The sequence below is a fragment of the Carica papaya genome, chromosome 4, assembly GCF_054855325.1.
Source record: "Carica papaya isolate Zhongbai chromosome 4, ASM5485532v1, whole genome shotgun sequence".
In the NCBI taxonomy this organism is placed as follows: domain Eukaryota; kingdom Viridiplantae; phylum Streptophyta; class Magnoliopsida; order Brassicales; family Caricaceae; genus Carica; species Carica papaya.
Genome location: NC_142312.1, coordinates 27,622,372 through 27,645,607, shown reverse-complemented (window position 1 = coordinate 27,645,607; position 23,236 = coordinate 27,622,372). Strand labels below are relative to the sequence as shown.

General features: G+C 40.5%; 3 protein-coding genes across 4 annotated transcripts; all 3 read right to left on the bottom strand.

Annotated features, from left to right (window-relative positions):
• Positions 1 to 913: 913 nt before the first annotated feature.
• PYRB (PYRIMIDINE B) lies at positions 914 to 4,265 on the bottom strand. 2 transcript variants are annotated; one of them, XM_022050443.2, is made up of 6 exons: positions 4,072 to 4,265; positions 2,877 to 3,490; positions 2,647 to 2,786; positions 1,812 to 1,985; positions 1,405 to 1,641; positions 914 to 1,304 (listed from the first exon to the last, which is right to left on the bottom strand). In XM_022050443.2, exons 2-6 carry the CDS (start codon positions 3,427 to 3,429, stop codon positions 1,197 to 1,199), a joined length of 1,212 nt encoding a protein of 403 aa, XP_021906135.1. In that variant the 5' UTR covers positions 3,430 to 3,490; positions 4,072 to 4,265; the 3' UTR covers positions 914 to 1,196. The 2 variants fall into 2 exon arrangements, with proteins under 2 accessions (XP_021906135.1, XP_088074764.1); XM_088218638.1 differs by lacking the exon at positions 4,072 to 4,265 and adding an exon at positions 3,937 to 4,062.
• Positions 4,266 to 6,871: 2,606 nt separating this feature from the next.
• Positions 6,872 to 10,592, bottom strand: LOC110820594 (Ribosomal protein L31). The gene is made up of 2 exons (XM_022050103.2): positions 10,375 to 10,592; positions 6,872 to 7,320 (listed from the first exon to the last, which is right to left on the bottom strand). The coding sequence occupies exon 2, from the start codon at positions 7,307 to 7,309 to the stop codon at positions 7,100 to 7,102; it is 210 nt and encodes a 69-aa protein (XP_021905795.1). The 5' UTR covers positions 7,310 to 7,320; positions 10,375 to 10,592; the 3' UTR covers positions 6,872 to 7,099.
• A 614-nt stretch (positions 10,593 to 11,206) lies between these two features.
• On the bottom strand, positions 11,207 to 13,950 carry LOC110820751 (GDP-L-galactose phosphorylase 1). The gene is made up of 7 exons (XM_088218637.1): positions 13,602 to 13,950; positions 13,352 to 13,473; positions 13,192 to 13,251; positions 12,802 to 13,044; positions 12,522 to 12,707; positions 12,152 to 12,400; positions 11,207 to 11,852 (listed from the first exon to the last, which is right to left on the bottom strand). The coding sequence occupies exons 1-7, from the start codon at positions 13,720 to 13,722 to the stop codon at positions 11,493 to 11,495; spliced, it is 1,341 nt and encodes a 446-aa protein (XP_088074763.1). The 5' UTR covers positions 13,723 to 13,950; the 3' UTR covers positions 11,207 to 11,492.
• Positions 13,951 to 23,236: the final 9,286 nt, after the last annotated feature.

Here is a 23,236-nt window from a genome sequence, read left to right as displayed (position 1 = left end):
TTTACAAAGATTCTTATCATTAACAGTAAAAAAAAAAAAAAAAAAATCCTCAAGTATTATATAATAGTAATTCATAATTTTTTAAATGAAAATAATCACAAATAATAATTCATAGATAAATTTAAGATATATAACAAATTAAATTTTACAATTAATTTAAAGTTAATATGTAAAACACAGTGACATATTTGACTTCTAAAATTTATAAACAATTAACAAGCTGTGGCAGGTCTAGAAAGCTTTGCACATAGTAGAAAGAAACAGAGTTTCTAACATCTCTCGTAAGTCATAACCCGCCGTGAAGAATAATTCTTTCAAAATTCCCAGTATCAGATAGAGCATCTATTGATAGTTAAATTATTGCACCACTGTAGTAAAATAATAAAACAAGAAAAGATTACATTAGTTTCCGAACGAACAATCGTACTGGATTTCTATACACAAATCAACTCAGAGTTTCCATTCTCATAACCATTTATCTTAAAAGATGAACATCCCAAAAAAAACCAGTACCTTCCCTGTTTTATACCATTTGAATGGTGACGGCGATGGTTGCGGTGACTTTCAGAGTCATAGAGGGTTTTCTTCATACTATTTTTGTGCAGAGATGTGGTACTCTGCGTCCATCTTAGCACCCACATATTATCCTTGCTGCTTGTTCAATGGAAATTCTTTCTCTTGCTTACAGGTTATTGAAGCAATATTTGGAACCCCACGAACTCGTTTGTAGAATTTATTTACAAATTTACACTTATTTTAACTAAGGGAAAGTGAAGATCTTTTATAAGATGATAAAAATGAGTTTCTAAATAATTTCAATGTAAAATTTGAAGATTCCACTTGAAGGTATTTATGAACTCAATTTTTATAATTTTGTGATGTATCATTAAGTAATTGTAAATTTTCAAATAAATTCTACAAACAAACTCCATTTCTTCCAAACATAGCCAAAATCACACAATTATTTCTCCCATCTTTTTCCATGTTCGGAAGGAGGCCAATATTGACAAAAGAACCAAAAAACAGTCGAAGATCATAAAACACATCTATGACTCATGTAGCATAATTCTAGGGCCAAATTATTCTCACATTAGAATTTATGCATAGATAAACTCGAGAAAAAACAAGTCTCATGATGTCAAATTTTGGAAAGAAATATTGCATTTCGTGAGCCCCAGAAAACAAAAAACGCGTCCTCACCACCCAACAAGCAGAAGTTTCAAAAGAGCCATACGTATAAAAAGACCATTTTTTGCTTGCCTGAAGTATGCAGCTCTTGGATCTGCATCAACATCCACGGTAATCTACATAGAAACAATAGCGAAGGTAAATTAACCAATGCTTCATGGCAAGACTTTGACTGATGCCATAAAATATAGCCAACATTACTAAAACATTGCATACCTCATCAAGCCTAGGTAAAGGATGCATGACAACAGCATGTATCTGCATCACTCCCACTACATTCTTATCCACGATGTACTTTCCCCGAGCTTCTTCGTAAAGGTCAAGTCTCTCACCAAACCGTTCTCGTTGAATGCGGGTTTGGTACACGACATCACATTTGGAAGCCACTTCCATTAAGTCAGCACTCTCTTCCCATTCAACTCCTTTTGTTGTCAAATATTCCTTTATATCATCCTGGAAACATGGAAAAGTGAACACTTAAAAAGTTTAGCTACTCAATGAATTCAAACCACAAAATTTATCAATAATCCATGTTCTTCTGTTCCTCAAAAAATAATTAATTCATGTTCTTCTTTCAGGTCAGATCAGCGTGTTCCAATGAGCTAACTCTGATGAATGCTAACCTTCATCTTCACCACCACCGGTGAAACAAAGTAGATCTTCACGTTTTCGTACTTTGCAAGCAAGTAAGCGAGTGACCGAACAGTCCTTCCATTTGCAAGATCTCCCACAAGTGCAACTTTAATACCGTCCAGTTTCCCTAACTCTCTTTCAATGGTATAGACATCTAAAAGAGCCTGTTCATCATAGGGAGAAAACAAGCAGTCTTTAGCTGGACAATTGAAATTTGCCACAATATGTAAATGGAGAGGCTGAAGAAAGAAAAGATTCATATTTCATCTGGACAACAATGAAGCAAACAGTTGGCATATTATGTAATCACTAAAAGAACAAAGAAAGTAGTGGCAGATGGTTGTGTAATCAACATTGTTCTATAAGCTTCCTAAGATAAGCGGAATAAGACAGTTATAATAATCTGTTTCTTTGTACTACCATATAAGATTGGTATTCAGTTTCCAGTACCAAAATTATGACAAACTTGTCAACAAGCAGTATTTCAATTTGTCCAATTGTCAAAAGGGGGTGGAAGAGGGAGTGGAAGAGATGAACTGTCCTCAATTGACAATTATTATAGAATCATAAACAAAAACAAAGTCAACTAACCTTTTCAACCTTTTTAAGGCCTAAAATTTATACAGGGAGAAACTACTTGGCGTAATAAGGTACAGGTTGATGTGGTATCACATTTCCATTAATAGTTTGATAGAAATTTGATTTTGCAAAAATTAGTTTAACCAATAAACAATAGAGGTGAAGGAATTTTTGAAGAGAAAATTCAAGAACTATTCAAAATAAAATTTTCTCTAGCATTGACATGAACAGAAGTTTTGCAAAGACCTGAGTGGGATGTTGCCCAGGACCATCACCAGCATTAATAATAGGAATACCAGCAGTTGCTGCTGCTCTTTTGGCAGCACCGCTTTCAAAGTGCCGCATGACAATTATGTCTGAATAGCCTTCAACTGTTCGAATAGTGTCTGCGAATCAAGTTCATAGATTACAATTGATGCAATAGAAAAGACACTTATATAAATGCCAAATTTCTATAACTACTTGACAAAGAATACCTTCAAGTGTTTCTCCTTTTGCTGCTGATGAAAACTCCCGGGCATTTTCAGTTGTCAAAACTTCCCCACCTAAACGTTTCATGGCAGACTCAAATGAAAGCCTGGTTCTGGTAGAGGGCTCATAGAAAAGGGTAGCCATCAGGTAACCCTTGAGTATCTGACTTCCAGGTGAATTCTTTTCAATTGCCTCCATTTCTCTCGCAACTTCAAATATAGCATCCAGAGTATCTCTATCAAATTGTTGAGCTTCAATTACATCATCAAGTTGAAACTTCTTCCCCGACATAAAAGTAGGCCTAACTTTAACTTCCATTGCACAACACTGGACTCCACTTCTCAGAGATAGTGTCTGGGTTTGATCCCGTTTCATCATCTTCTTGTTTGGAAACAACCTCGAATGTGTAAGTTCGGCAGATATAGAAACTGATTTGGAATGAACAGGTAGCTGGCGGAAGATATTTGAGTAATTTCTCATGAATTCTTTATTGCCATTTAATGCTTTTGGAGCAACCCTGCAGGATGTGCATGAAGAAAATGATGCAGAAGGAGCCATCCCAGCTGACCAAAACAGCTCTCAATAACAAACTTGAGTCTCCGAAAGCACTTGAAGTAACCTAAAATGAAGAAATAACAAAGGTACCAGAACATGAACAAATACAAACCAGACAGTAATCGTATTCAATATACAAAAGAAAGAAAACTGAATATACAATTCATCATAAATTCGCCGGTGGTGGAGCAAGAACAGGTATTAAAATCAAACCACAGATGATAGAGAGAGAGAGGTGCGAGAGTTAAGGCCTCTCTGGAGGCAACATCATCGAAAAGAAATTTTGAAAAATAAAAATTGCAAATTGTCTTCAGTGTGTAACTGCGTCCATTCCAGAGATTAATACCAGACCAGAATTCATGAAACTCGAAGCCGACAAGAAGTTTTCCAACTCCACAGTAAATTCCACACTCGAAAATAGGGTTAACGCATTTTGGAAAAGATCAAACAAAAGATAACAATTCCATTAGATTTAAAAATTAAAAATTAAAAAAAAAGTTAAACACATACTCCAAACAGTACTATGGTCAGTTCAAAGACGAAGAGAATAGTGGGCTTCTCTGCTGACAGGCAGAACAACAACGGAACCAATGAGCAAAGTAGAGAATACCAGAATCAGAGTGAACAACAGAAGAGAGTAAATACCTGGCAGGATCTTTTCCGGGTAGAAGGAAGGAAAAGAAAGCTTCGCGAGGCGCTTAAGAGTGTTTGTTTCCCGAGAAAAAGGCGGAGTTTTCTTTTTTCCGATAAGAAATTTATAATAAGATTAGAATGAAGAAAGCAAAAGCGGGATTGTCGGAGGAGCCGAAGGCACGAAATGATTCCTTCCTCCCCTGCCATTATGAAAGATTTTTAAAAGTACCAGAAAATAATAAATAAATAAATAATCACGGAGATACTTTGGCAACGTTTCATAATTTTAATTTTTGAAATTTCCATGTACAAAAATTATAAAATAAGTAAAAACTATAAATTTTTAAGAATTAATTTTTATTTTTTTAAAAAATAGTTTAATTTGGCTTTGATTATACGCATAAAAATATAATGAATGCATAGACATATAAATATACAAAATAAAATATTTTTACGTGGTAAATAATTTTATTTTTAAAATTTCTGTTCGTGAAATGAAAAAATTACACTACACGAAGAGGAGTAAATTGATTATTTAAAATTATATTAATTTTTAATGTCATGAATTATATTTTTTTTATTTTATAATTATTAAGATATTACGAGAATAGATAACGATATTAAGATTATAACATTTACAAAGACAGATTATTGCAGCATCACTAGAAAAACTGAATTAGATTATACAATTTGTTTTTTTATTTATTTTTAAATAATTTTGTTCTTGAACTAGTAAAATTATCAAAAATAAACGTACTTAAACAAGAATTAGCGGACTCTGTTAGTTTAATTCCCTTGTTTCAAAGAAAGAAAGACTGAGTCATACACATTTTATTTAATGGTTGAAAGTTAAGTAGTGGTGATTCTAAAGATTGTTCGAAAAAAAAATAAAAATATCTCTTTATATTATTTGTAATACGTAAAAATATCAACGTAATTTCATATAATTATTTAATATAAATATTAAATAAAAAATAAAAACCAGATGATGGAAATGAAAAACTTAGGACGTATAAGATAATAACACGAGTTATTCGACATATTTTAATTCCTATAGATTAATTTACATCAATCAATTGAAAGAGAGGGAAGAAAGTGACAAAAACAACTAAAAACTAAGTGATTTTTTCAACTAGACACAGAAAATGTAGGTTTTTTATGATATTTTAGTCCATTAATAACTCTTTCTTTAGATAGATAGATATATATATATATACATATGAGCATATATATATATATATGAGCGGAAATGTAAATAGATAAAAGAAGTTGAAGATAAATGAAAGAACTCAAAAACTCGTTTTACTGCAGGTGACATGAATAGAAAGTATGTGTTCAAATTCAAGACCAAGCTCTGACTTTATTGCCGGTGGCTGACCACCCCACAGGGCGGCTGCAGTGAGATCATTCGAGGCTAAGCATAACTGCACAACCCATAAATGCAGCGGCTCCTCCTGGGACACCTGTGTCCACATTTTCCGCAGTTGGACCTACTAACCATGACATTAACACAAAAACCCCTACAGCATTGCCATCCAAAAGGGCATCTGATTATGCACAAACCGCAGTGATTAACATCCGACGAGACATCGATGCATTGGTTTCCGCAACACCGCATTCGAGTTCCTGGGTGCTCTCCTTGCCAGCAAATCCACGGCCTCCACCTGCACCCTGGCTGTCTCAGCCGATGATGACGATGGTGGTTCATCACTTCATCAAGCCAAGGTGACGATGAGGAGCTGGTACCAGTCATGTTCCTTGGAGATGTTTCGGGAGTCAGGTGGCTAGTTGCTGTCGCAACTAGTGATGGTATTAACAACAGGAAGAGGGAAACTGAAGAAATGTGTGGAAAGGTTGCCATTTGAAGATGTACTTGACAAAACCAATTGGAAATAATTAGTTCAGACTGTGTCCTATAAATGTCTGGGATTGCGAAGAGAAAACTTGAGAGACTTGAGGTGTATTTTCATGTTTTCCTTACGTGGGTAACAAACAAGGAGTCGATATGACATGTTGGGGTGCTTTGCGGCTTGAGAGTAATCGACATATTTTACGTAAGAGAGGATGATTTTGCTTGCCTTTGTGCACGTAGGATTTTCGCTTTTTTTTCATGAATCCAATCATGAAAAAGCAATTTAAATCGCTAACTTGCTAACTTCCTAAGTACAAGACAGACTGTATTCCAAAAAAAGACAGTAAGAAAAGTTCAAACCTAAGGGACTTTCTTTCCATTCTGTTTTTCAAAAGGCTCCTTTTGTAAAAGGAAAAACAAGGATGCTACATTAACTTTAAAGCAGAATGGTTGTGGGGGATGGAAGGGATAGGAGACCCGAAGCTCCTCGCAGCTTTTTTGAACCAAAATACAGATAGGACTTCATAGATTTCAGGGTTAACTATGCAGAATCACCATGCAAATCTTCAGAAGGCATCAGCTTTCACATCTGCTACGTATCTAATATACAATTTAATGAGTTAATTCTGCATTAACGTTCCTCATTGTTTTGTTGCCAGAAAATCATAATAGAAAAACTTTTTACCACATGATCACGATATGCCAAGTTTCCCTGTGGGAACGGGATGTTTGGGCACTCCTTGGGAAAATTTGGGCATCCAATAATAGACACACTCATGATAGAAGAAGCAGCAGGAGTTGCTTCATTAAGAATTGAAAAGTATCATCAAGTTATTTTTTAAATCTTTGGTGAAACTAAATGCCAAATTGCCGAAGGCATATGCCTACTCAGCGTAAAGACCATAGCTAAATCAAAAGAAAAAGGTCTCCTCAAAAAAAAAAATCAGAAGAAAAAAGGAGTTCAATGGGGAACCACAAAAACTTGGAACACCAAATAACATGATAAATCTGGGTGAAGTGACAGCAGTATGATCAGATCCAGATGCAAGCATAATAACAGAGCAGAAAAAAAACACATTGTTCAGAGCATTCACAAGCTTCAAGCTTCTTTCTTCTTCTTTCCTCCTCCCAAAACATAGATATTTAAACCTAATTGGATATACCTGCTCTTTTTTAGTTTTAGACAGGTCATTTTTCATTGTTTTCCTCAGGCTGTTGCTGCTCATACCGACGCTTAAATTTAGCAATCTGCCCTATACTTTCAGCCATTTGACGTTTTGCTCTAAAGTGATAAACTTTACCAGCATGGTGTATTTTTGTCATCATAACGTTCATCAATCTGCCACTTTGAGTTACATACGATATCCACTGCATCTGAGGATGCAATCCCTTTTTCATTTCCTGCAAATCTAGGAGATAATTTGAAAGTTTATTACACGGAGGCATACAATGGTAAAGCATCAATATATCTGGCAATTCAAAATTGGGAAATAAATAAACTCTTCAACATAACTACAATATCAAGAACTCAACAAAAAACATCTGCTCAGGAGCTATTGATCCTCACAAATTCAATGTTAAATGGACTATTTTGATATATGACATCAATATCAAGATAAAGGCACAAAAACCTAATTCAAGGCTATCAAAAAGAAAGCTCGAAAATTTTATTAAATACTAGGTTATTTTGGAAAAATGAGTTCCACAAAAGTGTGAAGTTCATTTACAAATCTGCATTATAAACATGAAATTTGGATTTTTAAATGAATTTGACAACTTTTTTGTGGAAGTCAATTGTTCCAACTTCCAATCATAGTGTTAACAAGCTTTATCCTTAAAGAGAAATGAAATATAGGAGATTTATGTACAACCACATCCCAGATCTTATAAATGTGCATTAAAATTGTATAACCACAAGCACTTTCTACCATAAAAGTTCTAATAGTTCAATAATCATACATAATTGTAACATATGAGAACCAACAGATTGAAATCACCAAGTTTATATCCACCATGGAAGCACAAAGGTTTCAGACAGAAACCTAGTTTTCTTTTTTCAAACAAGACAACATATCTAGCAAAGCACAAAACTTTCATTATACAATGAAGTGAAGAAAAAAAAAAGGAATCAACTGATTTCCATTGCTTTCTGTTCATTTCTCGTAAAGTTTCAGACTGTTAGGATCGAAGGTAATATGCAGGAGGTGATGTGTTGGTAGCAGAAGATAGGAGTGGCATTCCATGGTTTGGATTTCTATTATTCAATTGTCAAAACAGTGATGCAGGATATGACACCATTAAATCTGCAAATAGTAACTGTTAGCTGCTGCTATTTGATATTAGTTTATAGTTCTTAACTGCTTAACTCATTCTGTTCTTTTTGTTAGCATATTTCTGATTCCACTGGACAAGGTGTAATATACAGAGGAAACTTCAATTGTATTGGGCAGACTGTCATTTTGGAAAATATTGGAATACAGTGTGCTAAACAGCTGCTCACCTCCTTCAATTCTGTCTCTATTCTACTCTTTTCTTCTCTCAAATGCTCTTCTGCAATCTCTGCTACTTCTCCCTTCCATTTCTGAGCTACATCGGTGCAGATTCACAACTCTAGGAACTTGACAAATTGGTAACAAAGCCGTCCAAACCTCGGCAACCAGGATTCCTCTTCTGCATCTTCCTTCTCTTTGCTTTTATCTTCTCTCTTATTCTGATCTCTGCTCCTCCTTTGCCCTTGACTCTCTTTACTGTTCTTTTCTTCTTCCTTTTGTGCAACTTCTGCAATTCTTTCTTCTGCTCTTATCTTGCTTTTACAGACTTCAGTCCTTGAATGTGAAATTACTGAAGGAATCATAAATCGACATCCTGCTTCTCACAAATTTCTCTTCCTTCTTTTGTGATTAATTCCTATTTTCTTTTCATCTCTCCTCTCTCTAGAAATTTGTCTGTAAATGACAGAGGAACCTACACCAATGAGCTACAGAGTGTCACACCAAATTGAGGACTCTATGGGTACGAGAAGGCCAGAATAAGATGTTTTTCATTCCTTGAAATTAGAAAAGCTACAAGTTCGTCTCTCCTATCTATTGCAAAACACAGATTTTCTAACTCTAGGAGAGTTAGGAGATTGATAGAGGAGGACACAGGGATTTGAAAATATGTGTTAGATGTGCACAAAAATCTTGTCATGGAATGTGTTCTAGAATATGTTATTGACGATGATGATGATTATGCGAGTAAGGAAAACTTTCAATATGATATGAAAGGTGTAGTGGAGGTTGTTGTAAACTGCGGGATGGTTGAGAAGTTTGATAGAATTGAAGCAGAAAAAGGTTCCATCAGGTTGAACTGGATGGGAATTAAGGTGATTTGATGAGTGACCACCGAGTGTTTGTTAAAACACTTCAACCAAAAGATTTGGCCGAGTATCATATAATTTTAGAAGTTGTTACTTCTAAGAATTTTACTGGAATTCCTTCACAAGAGTATATCCCTAGTGTTTTGGGGCTTGCATGCACGTAAAGTAGCATTGATATAAGCAAACAATCTCAACTTCTGCCCACTTTGGACAGTGGCAGTGCAGTAGCATCTGACTTTGATCTGCTCAATGACGGGCCACAAAAGACTCGGATGCAATTGATGACACAGATTGGCTCGATAAAGTTATCTGAAACAGTTACTTCAAATCTGGTATGAAGAACTTTCATATCATTTTCATTATTGTTAATAAGCTCACTAGCAATGCTAAGTGCTTTTGAGTATGCTGACTACGCTTTGGAGCACTGGCATCCCATTGTTGAAGAGAGCAGTAACAAAGCAAAAGGAGCCATACCTCCAATAGCCCTGCTCTTTTTTCTTTTGGATACAATAGCTAATCGGCGCTCATCTTCTTCAACTCTTGTCTCTATTCTACTTTTTTTCTCTCAAATTCTCTTCTGCAATCTTGGCTACTTCACCCCTAATCTTCCTAAGCTAGATATTTGCAGATTCATGACTTGGAACCTGACACAGACAGAAATGTCCCTTCTTTTCGGCCACTAACTCTACTCTCTCACAGGCATTTTATCAAACATCTTATGACTGCCAACACGGAGACCTGAAAACACTAAAGCTCACAGACAAAGTTGACCATGGAGTGTACATTAACTCACCTTCGCCCAAATCAAATTCTTATTATACTAAAATCCATGGCTTAATTAAAGCAACAAATAATGCGATGCACTAAACAAGGTGCTAACTAACAATAGATATGCGTGCACATAGTGCAAAATCATTGTAAACCAGAATTGAGATTCTAACATACAATATACACAAACAATATAATATTGATCTCCAAACAATAACAAAAACCTCGTCCGCACATTGCTTGTATGCTATATGTAATAAATAGATGTCTGCATATATATCGATATATACATACATAATATATATATTTATAGAGAGAGAGAGAGAGAGAGACTTACAGAAGCTGATGAGAGAGATAATCGAGTGATTAAGCTTAAAAGAAAGAGAGCGACAGAGAGAGTACGCTTATGCAACTTCCGGGGCTTAAGAGAGTCTCCTCTTCTCTAGTGTTCAAAAGGAGAATCTGTGCTGGCTTTCTCTTCGTATTGCAGGATGATTTAGTGAGGGCACGATATCGTGTTCTCCCGTACAGTTGCTTCATTGCCCATAAGATGATCTCATCGATTATGTCAAAAGAGAATCAAGATAAGTAGGAAAATCAGACGGTGAAAAATGAGAATCTTCATCAACAATTTTGTTGTCTTCTTTAGCGGATCTTTTGGGTTTGGACCAAAAAAAAAGTTTAATTGGGCTGGGCAAGCCCGTCATGTAAACTCCACTTTATTTTCTTTCACAAAATAAATATATATATATATATATATATATTACGAGGAAGAATCATTATTTAATACTTTTTAAATTATTATTTAAACATATTATGTTATTTTTAAAGAAAATAAAATATAGTCCATAAAATTTATAAGTTATCTTTGGAAAAGATTAAATAAAAAGCAATGAGTAATTCATTTTTAGCTTACATTTTTACTTAAATTCTAAATATAAAAAATACAAATGAATTACCTAAATTTATTTTTCTAATTTATTACATAATATCTTAAAAAAGGAATTCAACTCACCCGCAAAGCTCGTGTGAAAAGACTAGTATTATAGCGTAAGTATATCTCAGCCATCTAAAAAATATAAAGAAATAAAAACATACCAAGTTGAGAAATACACCCTCTGAATTCTTGCTCAAATAATAGGGCAACTGAGATGAGAACCCAGCTAATATTTACATATAATCCCACAACATTCATTTGGCAAATATCATACAATACACTGTTTTTAACATGATCCCAGAGTTGATACAAACCTTAGGAAGAAAATATAACAACTAACACTGTTTTTAACACGGTCCCAGAGTTCATACAAACCTTAAACCGAAAATACAATAACTAACACGACAAATGCAAACGGTGTCTGCTTATTTAAATTTTACTGGTGCCTAAACAGAAAGCACAATAACTTATACTTGGATCGTTATCGTAAGCTGATCAGATCATCTAAGGCCTAGTTCTCACTGCAGAACAACACATTCCTGTGTCCCGGTCACCATAGCAGGACGGGATTGTGCACTTTGCTTAACGGCATTGGCATTCTCCTCCTCTTCCAGCATATCCCGTACAACAACTCCCTCGTCTTGTTCACCACAGGTGCAGGCAATGGCTTCAAAGATCAGCTCACTCACTTCTTTAAATCTCTCTTCCGAAAGAGACACCTCGGCCAGAAGCCTCCAAGCATTTGCCTCTGATGCCTCTTCGTAGTCCTTCTTCCTCTTTAGAACCATGTGCCCGCTGATTTCCCACACAGCTGGGTTCACTTGGGTATCCAAAAGCTCAGGACTCACTTCCCCAAGAGCTTGTTTCTCAGCATAACACTGCATGTTCATTCAAGGATAAATCACTCTAGTATAAACCATCTGACTCGATTTAATATTTGGGAAGAATGTTCTCATATCGTATCAGGAAATTAACATTTCTCATATTTTATTTTCTTCAATCTATATGGAGTTTGAAAACTTTAAAATATTGTTTTTATTGTCCTCTAAAGACCTACTTTTGTTTGTACAACACACACATATGCTCTCGTAATCGAAGATATGCATGAATAAGTTTGGAAAACAAATGCTAGAAAATATTTTCTTGGAGCCAGAATTAAGGTTGTAAGCCTTATTACCTGTGGAAAGAGAAAAATCCGCTTTCCACAATCAGAGATGAGGACATTGTAAGGAATGTTGTTGTCTTGGAGGCAAATGCAGGCATCTGACACGGTGTTTGATAAATCTTTGACAGTGTCACCGCCCTCAAAGACAAGACTTCTAACTGGATAATTCAGAAGCTCAGAAATATCCACGCCACCATCCGTGGTGGTTATGTTCTTGGTGGGAGCTTTCTCAATTGGAAATGGCACAGCCAAGTAGTAAGCCTGTTTCCACGAATATTAACAGAGTGTATTATTATCACAAACTAATGAAATGACATATAATTAAAAGGATATGTCAGGACAAATTTACATTCACATAATTAGATTTTAGACAAACAGAAACCTGGAAGTGAAGATGGTTGATAGTAGCAAATGCACCCAAACTATTGTAACCCAAACGGAAGTATGGATTCCCTGCCTCAGCTGCCATGTGAAGTGCAAGCAAGAAGCTCTCCCGGTCAATCCTCTGTGGCAAGCACTCAAGAACCCGGGGAATCAACAAAACATGTCCATACTCAATTGGACTGACCTGCAAATTTGACATGCAAAGCATTTATTTTTGCTATATTATGGCTCGACTAGCACTCTCGCTAAAAAATAACCCTGAAACTCAAGGGACCTACGTTGATGGCAACAACACTAGGTGAATTCTCAACATCAATTGGTGCACTGGGAAAGAACTGAGTTTCACCATCTTCACTGGCTTCAAACTGAAAGAGCACCTCTTCTTGTCCCACTTTGGTGAAGTTGAATTTATTCCCATCAAAAGGCTGAAGCACCTTATCAACACGGAATTCAGTAGGCCTCTTCTTGAGATGGCGGCCCTCGTTGAGCTGAGCAATGAAGCCATATTCACCCGGGATCACCTAAATCAATATTACCACAAGAAATTAAAGCTGGCACCAATAATCCAATATCCAAAATTCCCAATTGATCAAACTCTATGGTGTTCACAAGTTAGAACTTAAATACAAATATTCCAAGAAAAAGACAGATAAGAAACTAAAAGCAACCTTGGTTTCACAGGCAGTAACGTCGTATCGAAAGAGTCCCCTCTGCGAACGATCCTCCCACTAATCATAAGACGGTAAAACATTTCAGCTTTTCATTACAGCTAAACTTGCTAACAACTAGAAATAATCACAAAATTAGATTAATATAGATTTTTCTTACCTCCCCAAGAAGAAGGGAATCAAGGAAAGCAACAGGACACTCCCTAATCTCATGCCCATGCACGGCGTTGCGGCTATCAGTCTTGTCCAGCTTCTTGTAAGCATATAACGGAAGTTTTGCCCCTATTCAAACCCACCAAGATGAAATTAAAACAGGAAAGAAAAACAAAAAAGACAAAAATCTGAAGAATTAAAGGAAAACAAATAAATCATATAGATTCAAAAACTCAGTTAGGCATTTTAACAAATACCTTGTATGCAACACTTATTAAGGCAATTCCGACCACAACCGCCGACACGGCGAGAGCATTCTTCCGTCTCATCCTTCTGATAATTTGATACGACGGTGGGAACCCTCTTGATGCTCAACATCTTGCTGTCTGTCTCTCGATTTTACAAACAACCCCACAAAAGAAAAACGAGTCTTCTGGGTGCTTAATAGGAAACAACAAAGGCCTTGAGTAAAAGACAAAAATATATATACGCCCTAAAACTAAGACTAATATACAGGAGAAAAGCAGAGAGAAGCTTGACCACCGCCAGCAAGGAAAAGGAGATCGGAAGGACTACCGCCTTCAGAAGGCAAAGCGCCACGCCCGCCGTGCGGCGAAGGGATGGTTTCTATCACACAACCCTTACGTCGTACAGCGCGGACATGAATAATATACCGAGTTACTCCGTGTATAGCCGTGATGTCTACAACTCGTCTTCCCCTGAATAAAAAAGAGTAACCCAGAAAAGAGCGACAACCCAGAAAAAGAAAATCCGATCCAGAATCTCTGAAAGATTCCCCCTTTTTGGTCTGACGAGATGGCTCCGGTTAGAGATTGAGGAAAAAGAGGAGGAGATGGAAATTTGGCGATGGTGAGGAGACGTGGGGGTTTGAAGGTTTAAATAGATGATGAGAGAATGAAAGGTGGGTGTGTGGTGTGGAGTTTCACGTTGTCGTGGCTGTGGTTTTGCCCGTGGGAGGTAGAGTAATGGGCAAGTGGTTGGCTGTAGCCCTGCGCTACTTGTGTGGGCGTTGTTGATGAGAGGACATGTCTGGATCATCTGCTTCTCGTTGATGGACCACAAGGCCTGCCTTTTTCCTCCTATATTTGGCTTAACTCTCTTTATTACTGATAAGCTGTTAAATTTAATTACCGTTATAGTTTAGTTGTTTAATTTTTTAAAATATTATAAAAATATCTCAGTATTTTAAAACTTTTAATAAAAAATATCATATTTTATTTTAATAAAATTCAAAAATTAATTTTAATAAATTTAATAGAACGATTAATTTATCTTGTTTAATAAATACATATAATTATAAGTATAAAAAAATATATTGAATCTAAAATAATTATTTTTTTAATATTTTTAAATTCTTAATTTTAGATAAAAATAACATTTTTTTAAAATAAGTTTTTATGTAAATAAAGTAGTACACAAAGTACAATATCAATGTTTTATTTATGAAGTAACTTTGTATGTTGAATAATTAATTAAATTATAAGAAAATAATTTAAGTGATAACTTGCCCCCAAAGGAAAATTATTTGTCATGATATATAATCAAAAAACCTGCTTTCAGAATTTCATCTCTGCTTTTATCCATGCTAGATAATCGGTGTCAACTATTATTTCTATGCAAATTGCATATAATATATATTATATTGTAAAAACAAATTATAATCTCTACTTTATAAAAAATTAATTACGTTAATAATAATTAATGGGAATAATTACCAACCATTTCGCTTAATTGAATTAATAGTGTCTTGCACAATACTCTCTTTGCCTTATTTTCATAGCGACTTTATTTTTATCCTAATCTATTATAATGTTCTTCTTTTGTTTTATGAGAAAAATATTAGGTATAATTAATCTTTAGCTTAATTAAGTTATTATAATTCCACTAATGCACGTTATTGTAATTATTTTTATTTTTATTTTTGATACCAAAAAGTTATGTCTAACTTTACTTAATTTGGTTATAACATACCTTCTAACTTATTAATAAATTAAATAATTGATTTTATTAAATGAACTATTATACTCTAACCACCGCCACCAACCCGTAGCACGTTTGTAGCGCCCGGACCGAGGGAAAAAAAAAAGAAGAAAAAAAAAACTACGTCGGCAGCCACGTCAGCAGGCCCGGTCAGCAGTCCCGGCCAACCGGGGCCTGCCACGTGGCAAGACCACGTCGCTCCTGAACGGGCCACGTTGGCGATCCGCGTGGGCGCGATCGGACGGTCCAGATCAATCGTGCGATCGGACGGCCCAGATACAATCGCACAGACGGCCCAGATTTAATCAAAAACGGACGGCCCAGATTAAAACAAAATGGACGGCTGAGATCAAAGGGCAAGGGGTTATAAATAGAACCCCCACACCAGACCACAAACCCTAGCCGCCTGCCGCTCGTCGGAGAAGACGAACCAGAGGCCGACCGCCGCCACCCGCCGCCGCACCGGGGAAATTTCCGACCGCCGATCGAGGTAAATTTCATACCCCCGACTCGTTTTCCACGCTGATTCCTCCTATGGCCAAATCGAAGCCAAAATCCTGGCCAAACGGCCGGAATACGCGGCCGAAGACCAGCGGCGCCGCCGCGCCCCCTCTCGGTTTTTGCCTCCGACGAGGCCCTTCCCGGCCTCCGTTTGATGCAATTTTTATATCACCGTGATCACCATTCTTTTCTCTACAGGTTGACCGGATCCGAATCACCAAAACACGAACCTCGCCGGAGAGCCGTCGCACCCGAGAGCGCCGCCGCCGGTAAGCTCCGTTTTTCTTTGATTTTTTGGCCCCCCGAGGGCCCTAGGGTTGTTTTCTCACAGGGACCGATGCGAGTGTGGCCGAATTCGGCCAAAAACGGCCGAAAACAGCCAACCCGAGGCCTGGCGGCGGCGCCGTCGCCGGAGCACGGCGAAGCCGCCGTGCCGGAGTTGCGATTTGGGCCGAAAGGGGCCCTGGGCCTAATTTGGGATTTTTTTGGAACACGTGCAGGTACCAGTAGTGCGTTTCAGTTCCCCGAGGAAAATTCAGGGGAAAATTAGGGATAGCCTGCAAGCGCACTGCAAAGCCGTGTTCGGACCCCGAAAACGAGTAAGGACCCCTCACCCTATTTCCTATCACGGTATTAAAGTTCAAAATGATAAAACGGTATTTCTTGAATTAACGCATGTGTGAAATTGCTTAAGGTTCCTAATGGAGCCCGAGTCTAGTGTGATTGATGATTTACTGTTATTTGGCCTGTTTTACAGCTTTAAATGCATTATGGGGTTTGATGTGTTCATTTTATAGTTTCGAGTGCATATATTACTGTTTTATTAATTATGGGTTGAATGACTGAAGAACTGATACTGTATGTTGTCTGTTCGGCATGAATTACGATTTGCTTGTTTAAATGTGAATTGATGATGCTTATTGAGGAAAAGGAAAATGAAACATTGTGTAGACTGATAATTGTATGATGGGGTCAGCCTGACTAGATATCCTGGGAGATGGTGGACGGACCGGGTCCGTAGGGAACCCTACCGGGATTGTGGTATCACATGCTGGACGGGGTATGGAGATCTTATGGTTTTGGCGCCCATACCGGACGGGGTATGGGGACGGCCCGTTTCACCCTCATACCGGACGGGGTATTGAGGTTTATGGTTTTGGCGCCCATACCGGACGGGGTATGGGGACGGTCCTGGAAACTGATTATGAATGTTAAAGGTTAACGGGTAGCGGGACCCCTAGGGACCCCCATGGATACTAGTAGGCTGGTAAATGAGAAAATGATATGTTGTATAATGATTGAATTACAAAAGGCGTGATAAGTGCTATGTTTTACAGCTTATATTATTCCATGATTGTGATAATGTTATTGATTTCTTATATTGTTTCATGAATTCCACCGAGGTAAGTGGATGGTAAAGGTTTTATCATAAATAAAAGGATTTGTTGCAAATCATGCTCCATTGGTCTTTTGTGTTTTTCTACCCACCTTTACCTCCGTGACGGTGAGATATCGTGATGTTCTTACTGGGCTAGTGTAGCTCACTCCTTATTTAACCATTTCAGATCAGGAAGACATGGTTCCCGAGCCCGTTCCGCAGGAGGACGACGAAGGGGATGCCTAGAGACTCTGTAGTCACACTCATAGTTTTATTTTCGAGTTTCTCTCTTAGTTAGTTTAATCTTTTATATTTTAAGTACGTTTTTGGGTTTCTGTCTAAGGGATGTTAACCGAAATTTTGATCTCGCTTCCGCATTTAATATTTATAATATAATTTTCATGTTGAATTACCGTGGCTGTTACAGTTGGTATCAGAGCCGCATTTCCTCGGACCCATCCCTTACACGATAGTGCCTTAGATAAATACTCACCGATATATCGTTACTCAATCTTTCCTTGTGAATGCAGGTACACGGGAATGAGGAGAGGAAGGCCCCCACTAAACCGAGCGGCTTAGGATAATTCGCTTCGGGAGGATCTTGACAGACTGTATGAGATGGTGGAGGCTCTCGTAGCTGCCCAGCGAAGGCAAGAGGAGAGAAGGGAGTTACCGGGACCTCCTCCGCTAGCGCAGGTTGAGCCCCCGCCACAGCAGGCTGATCCCGTACCACCCCGGCAGGAGCCTGTTCCTCCACAGTACCAACCGGCACCACAGCCGCGGTACGACCCGGTACCACAGCCACAGTACCAGCAGGCGCCGCCACAGCGCTTTCCAGTGCCCCCACCACATCAGCAGGTTCCACCACAGGGTCCCCCAGTTCACCCTCAGCCCGTCCCAGTCCCTCTGCCCCGGGACCCTGCTCCTTCCTTGATCGACCCCGGCTTCATAGAGAGGTACAGGAGACTGAACCCTTCTACCTTCTCAGGGGGATCCTCGTTCGAAGAAGCCCAATACTGGCTGGCAGAGACTGAGAGAGCTTTCGAGACCTTGGGAGTAATTCCTGAGCAGAGGACTGTCATTGCCTCCTACATGCTGGTAGGGGAAGCGGTACGCTGGTGGGAGCTCAAGCGGGCCACCCTGCCTGTACCAGTTACTTGGGAGCAGTTCCTAGCGGCCTTTCATGTGGAGTATCTCCCTAAACACATCCAACATTTAAAGGAATTGGAATTTGCTCAATTGGTCCAGGGTAATATGACAGTGTCGGAGTATGCCCACAAGTTCCTGGAGCTGGGCCGACATGCCCCGGAGACATTGTTGGATGAGGGCCGAAAGGCCAGGAAATTCCAGTGTGGCCTCCGCCCGGCGATCAGACAGCACTTATTGGTGATGGAGCTCGAGACATATTCGGCAGTCCTGGCAAAGGCGCAGATCATAGAAAGGAGCTTCGACACCCACCCTCAGTTAGCGGGAAGTTCCCGACCCTCAACCCCGCTCCGCAGGCCAGCGCCTACCATGCCTGTCCAACCCAGTAAGAGGCCCAGGCCTGCCGTTCAGGCCCCTCCTCAGGCTATGGGGGCAGCACGTGGGAAGATCTGCCAGTACTGCGGCAGGGATCATGGGGACCGACCCTGTTACCGCCTCAACAACACCTGTCGCATATGCGGCAGTGCCCAGCACTATGCGAGGGAGTGCCCTAGAAACCAGAATCAAGGGAGGCCTCCAATCTAGGGCAGATTTTACAATCTTACCCAGAAGGATGCCGATGCAGACCCGGACATGGTACATGGTAAACCCAAGAAAGAAGTTTGTATCCAAGAGATTACAGTAGTCCGAGACTTTCCAGACGTATTTTCGGATGAACTGCCCGGTCTACCAAGGGACAGGGAGGTCGAGTTCACCATAGACTTACAGCCAGGTACCCAGCCCATCTCAGTAGCTCCTTACCGAATGAGTCGCATCGAGATGGAAGAACTAAGGAAACAGATCACTGAGCTACAAGACAGTGGCTTCATTAGGCACAGTGTTTCCCCATGGGGTGCCGGGGTTACTTTTGCAAGGAAGGGAGATGGAACGTTGAGACTGTGCATTGATTACAGAAGGATAAACAAGGTAACAATCAAGAACAAATATCCTCTTCCTCGGATTGATGACCTTTTCGATCAGTTGCAGGGTGCACAGATCTTTTCTAAAATAGATCTACGATCAGGTTACCATCAGGTAAAGGTAAGAGCGGAGGATATCCCCAAGATGGCATTCCGAACCAGGTACGGACACTACGAGTTCCTGGTTATGCCGTTTGGGCTAACCAACGCCCCGGCCATCTTTATGGATCTAATGAACAGAATCTTCAGAGAGTTCTTGGATCAATTTGTCATCGTGTTCATCGATGATATCTTAGTCTACTCAAAAAGTAGAGAAAAACATGCTCGTCATCTTGCCCAAGTCCTACAGGTACTCAGGGAAAAGAAGTTGTATGCAAAGTTGAGCAAGTGTGGATTTTGGCTCGAGCAAACCGCCTTCCTAGGACATGTTATATCGAAGGAAGGGGTATCGGTGAACCCCGAAAAGGTTGAAGCGGTACTTGGTTGGGAAAGGCTGACAACAGTTAAGGAAATTCGCAGTTTCCTAGGGATGGCAGGTTATTACCGCCGATTTGTTGAAGGGTTCTCTAGTCTAGCAGCTCCTCTAACCCGACTCACAAAGAAGAATGCAAGGTTTGAATGGAATGAGAACTGCGAGAGGAGTTTTTCAGAATTGAAGAAGCGACTGACTACTACACCCGTGCTGGCTCTACCAAGTGGATCAGGAGGGTATACAGTTTATAGCGATGCCTCCTATCTGGGTCTGGGTTGTGTCCTGATGCAGCATGGAAAGGTTATAGCATATGGGTCTAGACAGCTAAAGAATCATGAGAAGAACTATCCTACCCATGACTTGGAGCTTGCCGCAATCATACACGCCCTGAAAATCTGGCGCCATTATTTGTATGGAGAGACCTTTCAGATCTACACCGATCATAAGAGTTTGAAGCACATCTTCACTCAGAAGGATCTCAACATGCGTCAGAGAAGGTGGATGGAACTCCTCAATGACTATGATTGTGACATCCTATACCATCCAGGTAAGGGCAACGTAGTAGCCGATGCCCTCAGCAGGAAAAGTGCAGGCACCCTGGCTCATCTGATGGTTTCAGAATGCAGGTCCATTGGGGCCACGCAGCAGGTTCGACTGCGAGATCTGAAGAGGGCCACATGTTTGAGCCATCTAGCAGTCCAACCCGAGTTAATCCAAAGAATAAAGGGAGCCCAGTTAATCGACCCCGCCCTAGTAACCCGCAAGAAGGATGCAGAACAGGGAGTGAACTCAGAATTTCAGATCTCTGCCGACGGATTGATTCGTTTCAGGGACAGAGTGTGTGTCCCAGACGATAGTGAGTTAAGAAGAGACATCATGACAGAATCCCATAGTTCAAGGTTCGCCATGCATCCAGGAAGTACGAAAATGTACCAAACTATGCGACCTCGGTTCTGGTGGAATGGGATGAAGAGAGATATAGCCGACTTTGTATCTAAATGTTTGGTATGTCAGCAGGTCAAAGCAGAACATCAACGCCCGGGCGGGTTACTTCAGCCTTTACCGATTCCGGAGTGGAAGTGGGAACATATCACCATGGACTTCGTATCGGGACTACCCAAGGCACGATCGGGACATGATGCTATATGGGTAATTGTTGACCGACTCACTAAGTCTTCCCACTTCCTAGCCATCAAAATGACTGATCCCTTGGACAAGTTGGCAAGGATGTACATCCGGGAGGTAGTCAGACTACATGGAGTTCCAGTAACAGTGGTATCCGACAGGGATCCCAGATTCACTTCTCGGTTTTGGAATAGTTTCCAGCAAGCTATGGGAACAAAGCTGTCTCTTAGTACTGCCTTCCACCCCCAAACCGATGGACAATCAGAGAGGACAATTCGTACGCTGGAGGATATGCTCCGAGCCTGTGTCCTTGACTCCGGGGGCCATTGGGACGACCACCTACCCCTGATAGAGTTTGCTTACAACAACAGCTACCAAGCAAGCATCGGCATGGCCCCATACGAGGCGCTATACGGGCGTCCGTGCAGGTCGCCGATCTGTTGGGAGGAAGTGGGCGATAGAAGATTGTTTGGCCCGGATTTGGTAGAAGAAACCACGTCCAAGATAGTTAAGATTAAGAAGAACATCCAGACAGCTCAGAGTAGGCAGAAGAGTTATGCCGATACCCGGAGAAGGGACCTGGCCTTTGAGAAAGGCGACCGGGTGTTCCTTAAAGTCACCACCTTCAAGGGAATTAGCAGGCTCGGCAGGAGGGGAAAATTAAACCCCAGATATATTGGACCCTTTGAAATCTTAGACAAGATTGGTACCACTGCCTACAGACTTGCACTGCCTCCTGAGCTCTCCCGGGTTCATAATGTGTTTCATGTATCTATGCTACGTAAATACAATCCGGACCCTTCTCATGTCTTGGCTCACGAACCGCTTCCACTCCGAGAGGACTTGTCTTATGAAGAAGTACCGGTCAGTATCACGGACCGAGAAAACAGAATACTCCGCAACCGGGAAATATCATTTGTGAAAGTCATGTGGCAGAACCACACGCCTAGGGAGGCGACTTGGGAACTAGAATCAGAATTTAGGGCCCAATATCCCCATCTGTTTGATCAAGAGTAATGAGGCAAATTTGGGGACCAAATTTCTTTATGGGGGGGAGAGTTGTAGCGCCCGGACCGAGGGAAAAAAAAAAAAGCCACATCGGCAGCCACGTCAGCAGGCCCGGTCAGCAGTCCCGACCAACCGGGGCCTGCCACGTGGCAAGACCACGTCGCTCCTGAACGGGCCACGTTGGCGATCCGCGTGGGCGCGATCGGACGGCCCAGATCAATCGTGCGATCGGACGGCCCAGATACAATCGCACGGACGGCCCAGATTTAATCAAAAACAGACGGCTCAGATTAAAACAAAAAGAACGGCTGAGATCAAAGGGCAAGGGGTTATAAATAGAACCCCCACACCAGACCACAAACCCTAGCCGCCTGCCGCTCGCCGGAGAAGACGAACCAGAGGCCGACCGCCGCCACCCGCCGCCGCACCGGGGAAATTTCCGACCGCCGATCAAGGCAAATTTCATACCCCCGACTCGTTTTTCCATGCTGATTCCTCCTATGGCCAAATCGAAGCCAAAATCCTGGCCAAACGGCCGGAATACGCGGCCGAAGACCAGCGGCGCCGCCGCGCCCCCTCTCAGTTTTTGCCTCCGACGAGGCCCTTCCCGGCCTCCGTTTGATGCAATTTTTATATCACCGTGATCACCATTCTTTTCTCTACATGTTGACCAGATCCGAATCACCAAAACACGAACCTCGCCGGAGAGCCGTCGCACCCGAGAGCGCCGCCGCCGGTAAGCTCCGTTTTTCTGTGATTTTTTGGCCCCTCGAGGGCCCTAGGGTTGTTTTCTCACAGGGACCGATGCGAGTGTGGCCGAATTCAGCCGAAAATGGCCGAAAACAGCCAACCCGAGGCGACTCGCCGTCGCCGGAGCACGGCGGAGCCGCCGTGCCGGAGTTGCGATTTGGGCCGAAAGGGGCCCTGGGCCTAATTTGGGATTTTTTTTGGAACACGTGCAGGTACCAGTAGTGCGTTTCAATTCCCCGAGGAAAATTCAGGGGAAAATTAGGGATAGCCTGCAAGCGCACTGCAAAGCCGTGTTCGGACTCCGAAAACGAGTAAGGACCCCTCACCCTATTTCCTATCACGGTATTAAAGTTCAAAATGATAAAACGGTATTTCTTGAATTAACGCATGTGTGAAATTGCTTAAGGTTGCTAATGGAGCCCGAGTCTAGTGTGATTGATGATTTACTGTTATTTGGCCTGTTTTACAGCTTTAAATGCATTATGGGGTTTGATGTGTTCATTTTATAGTTTCGAGTGCATATATTACTGTTTTATTAATTATGGGTTGAAT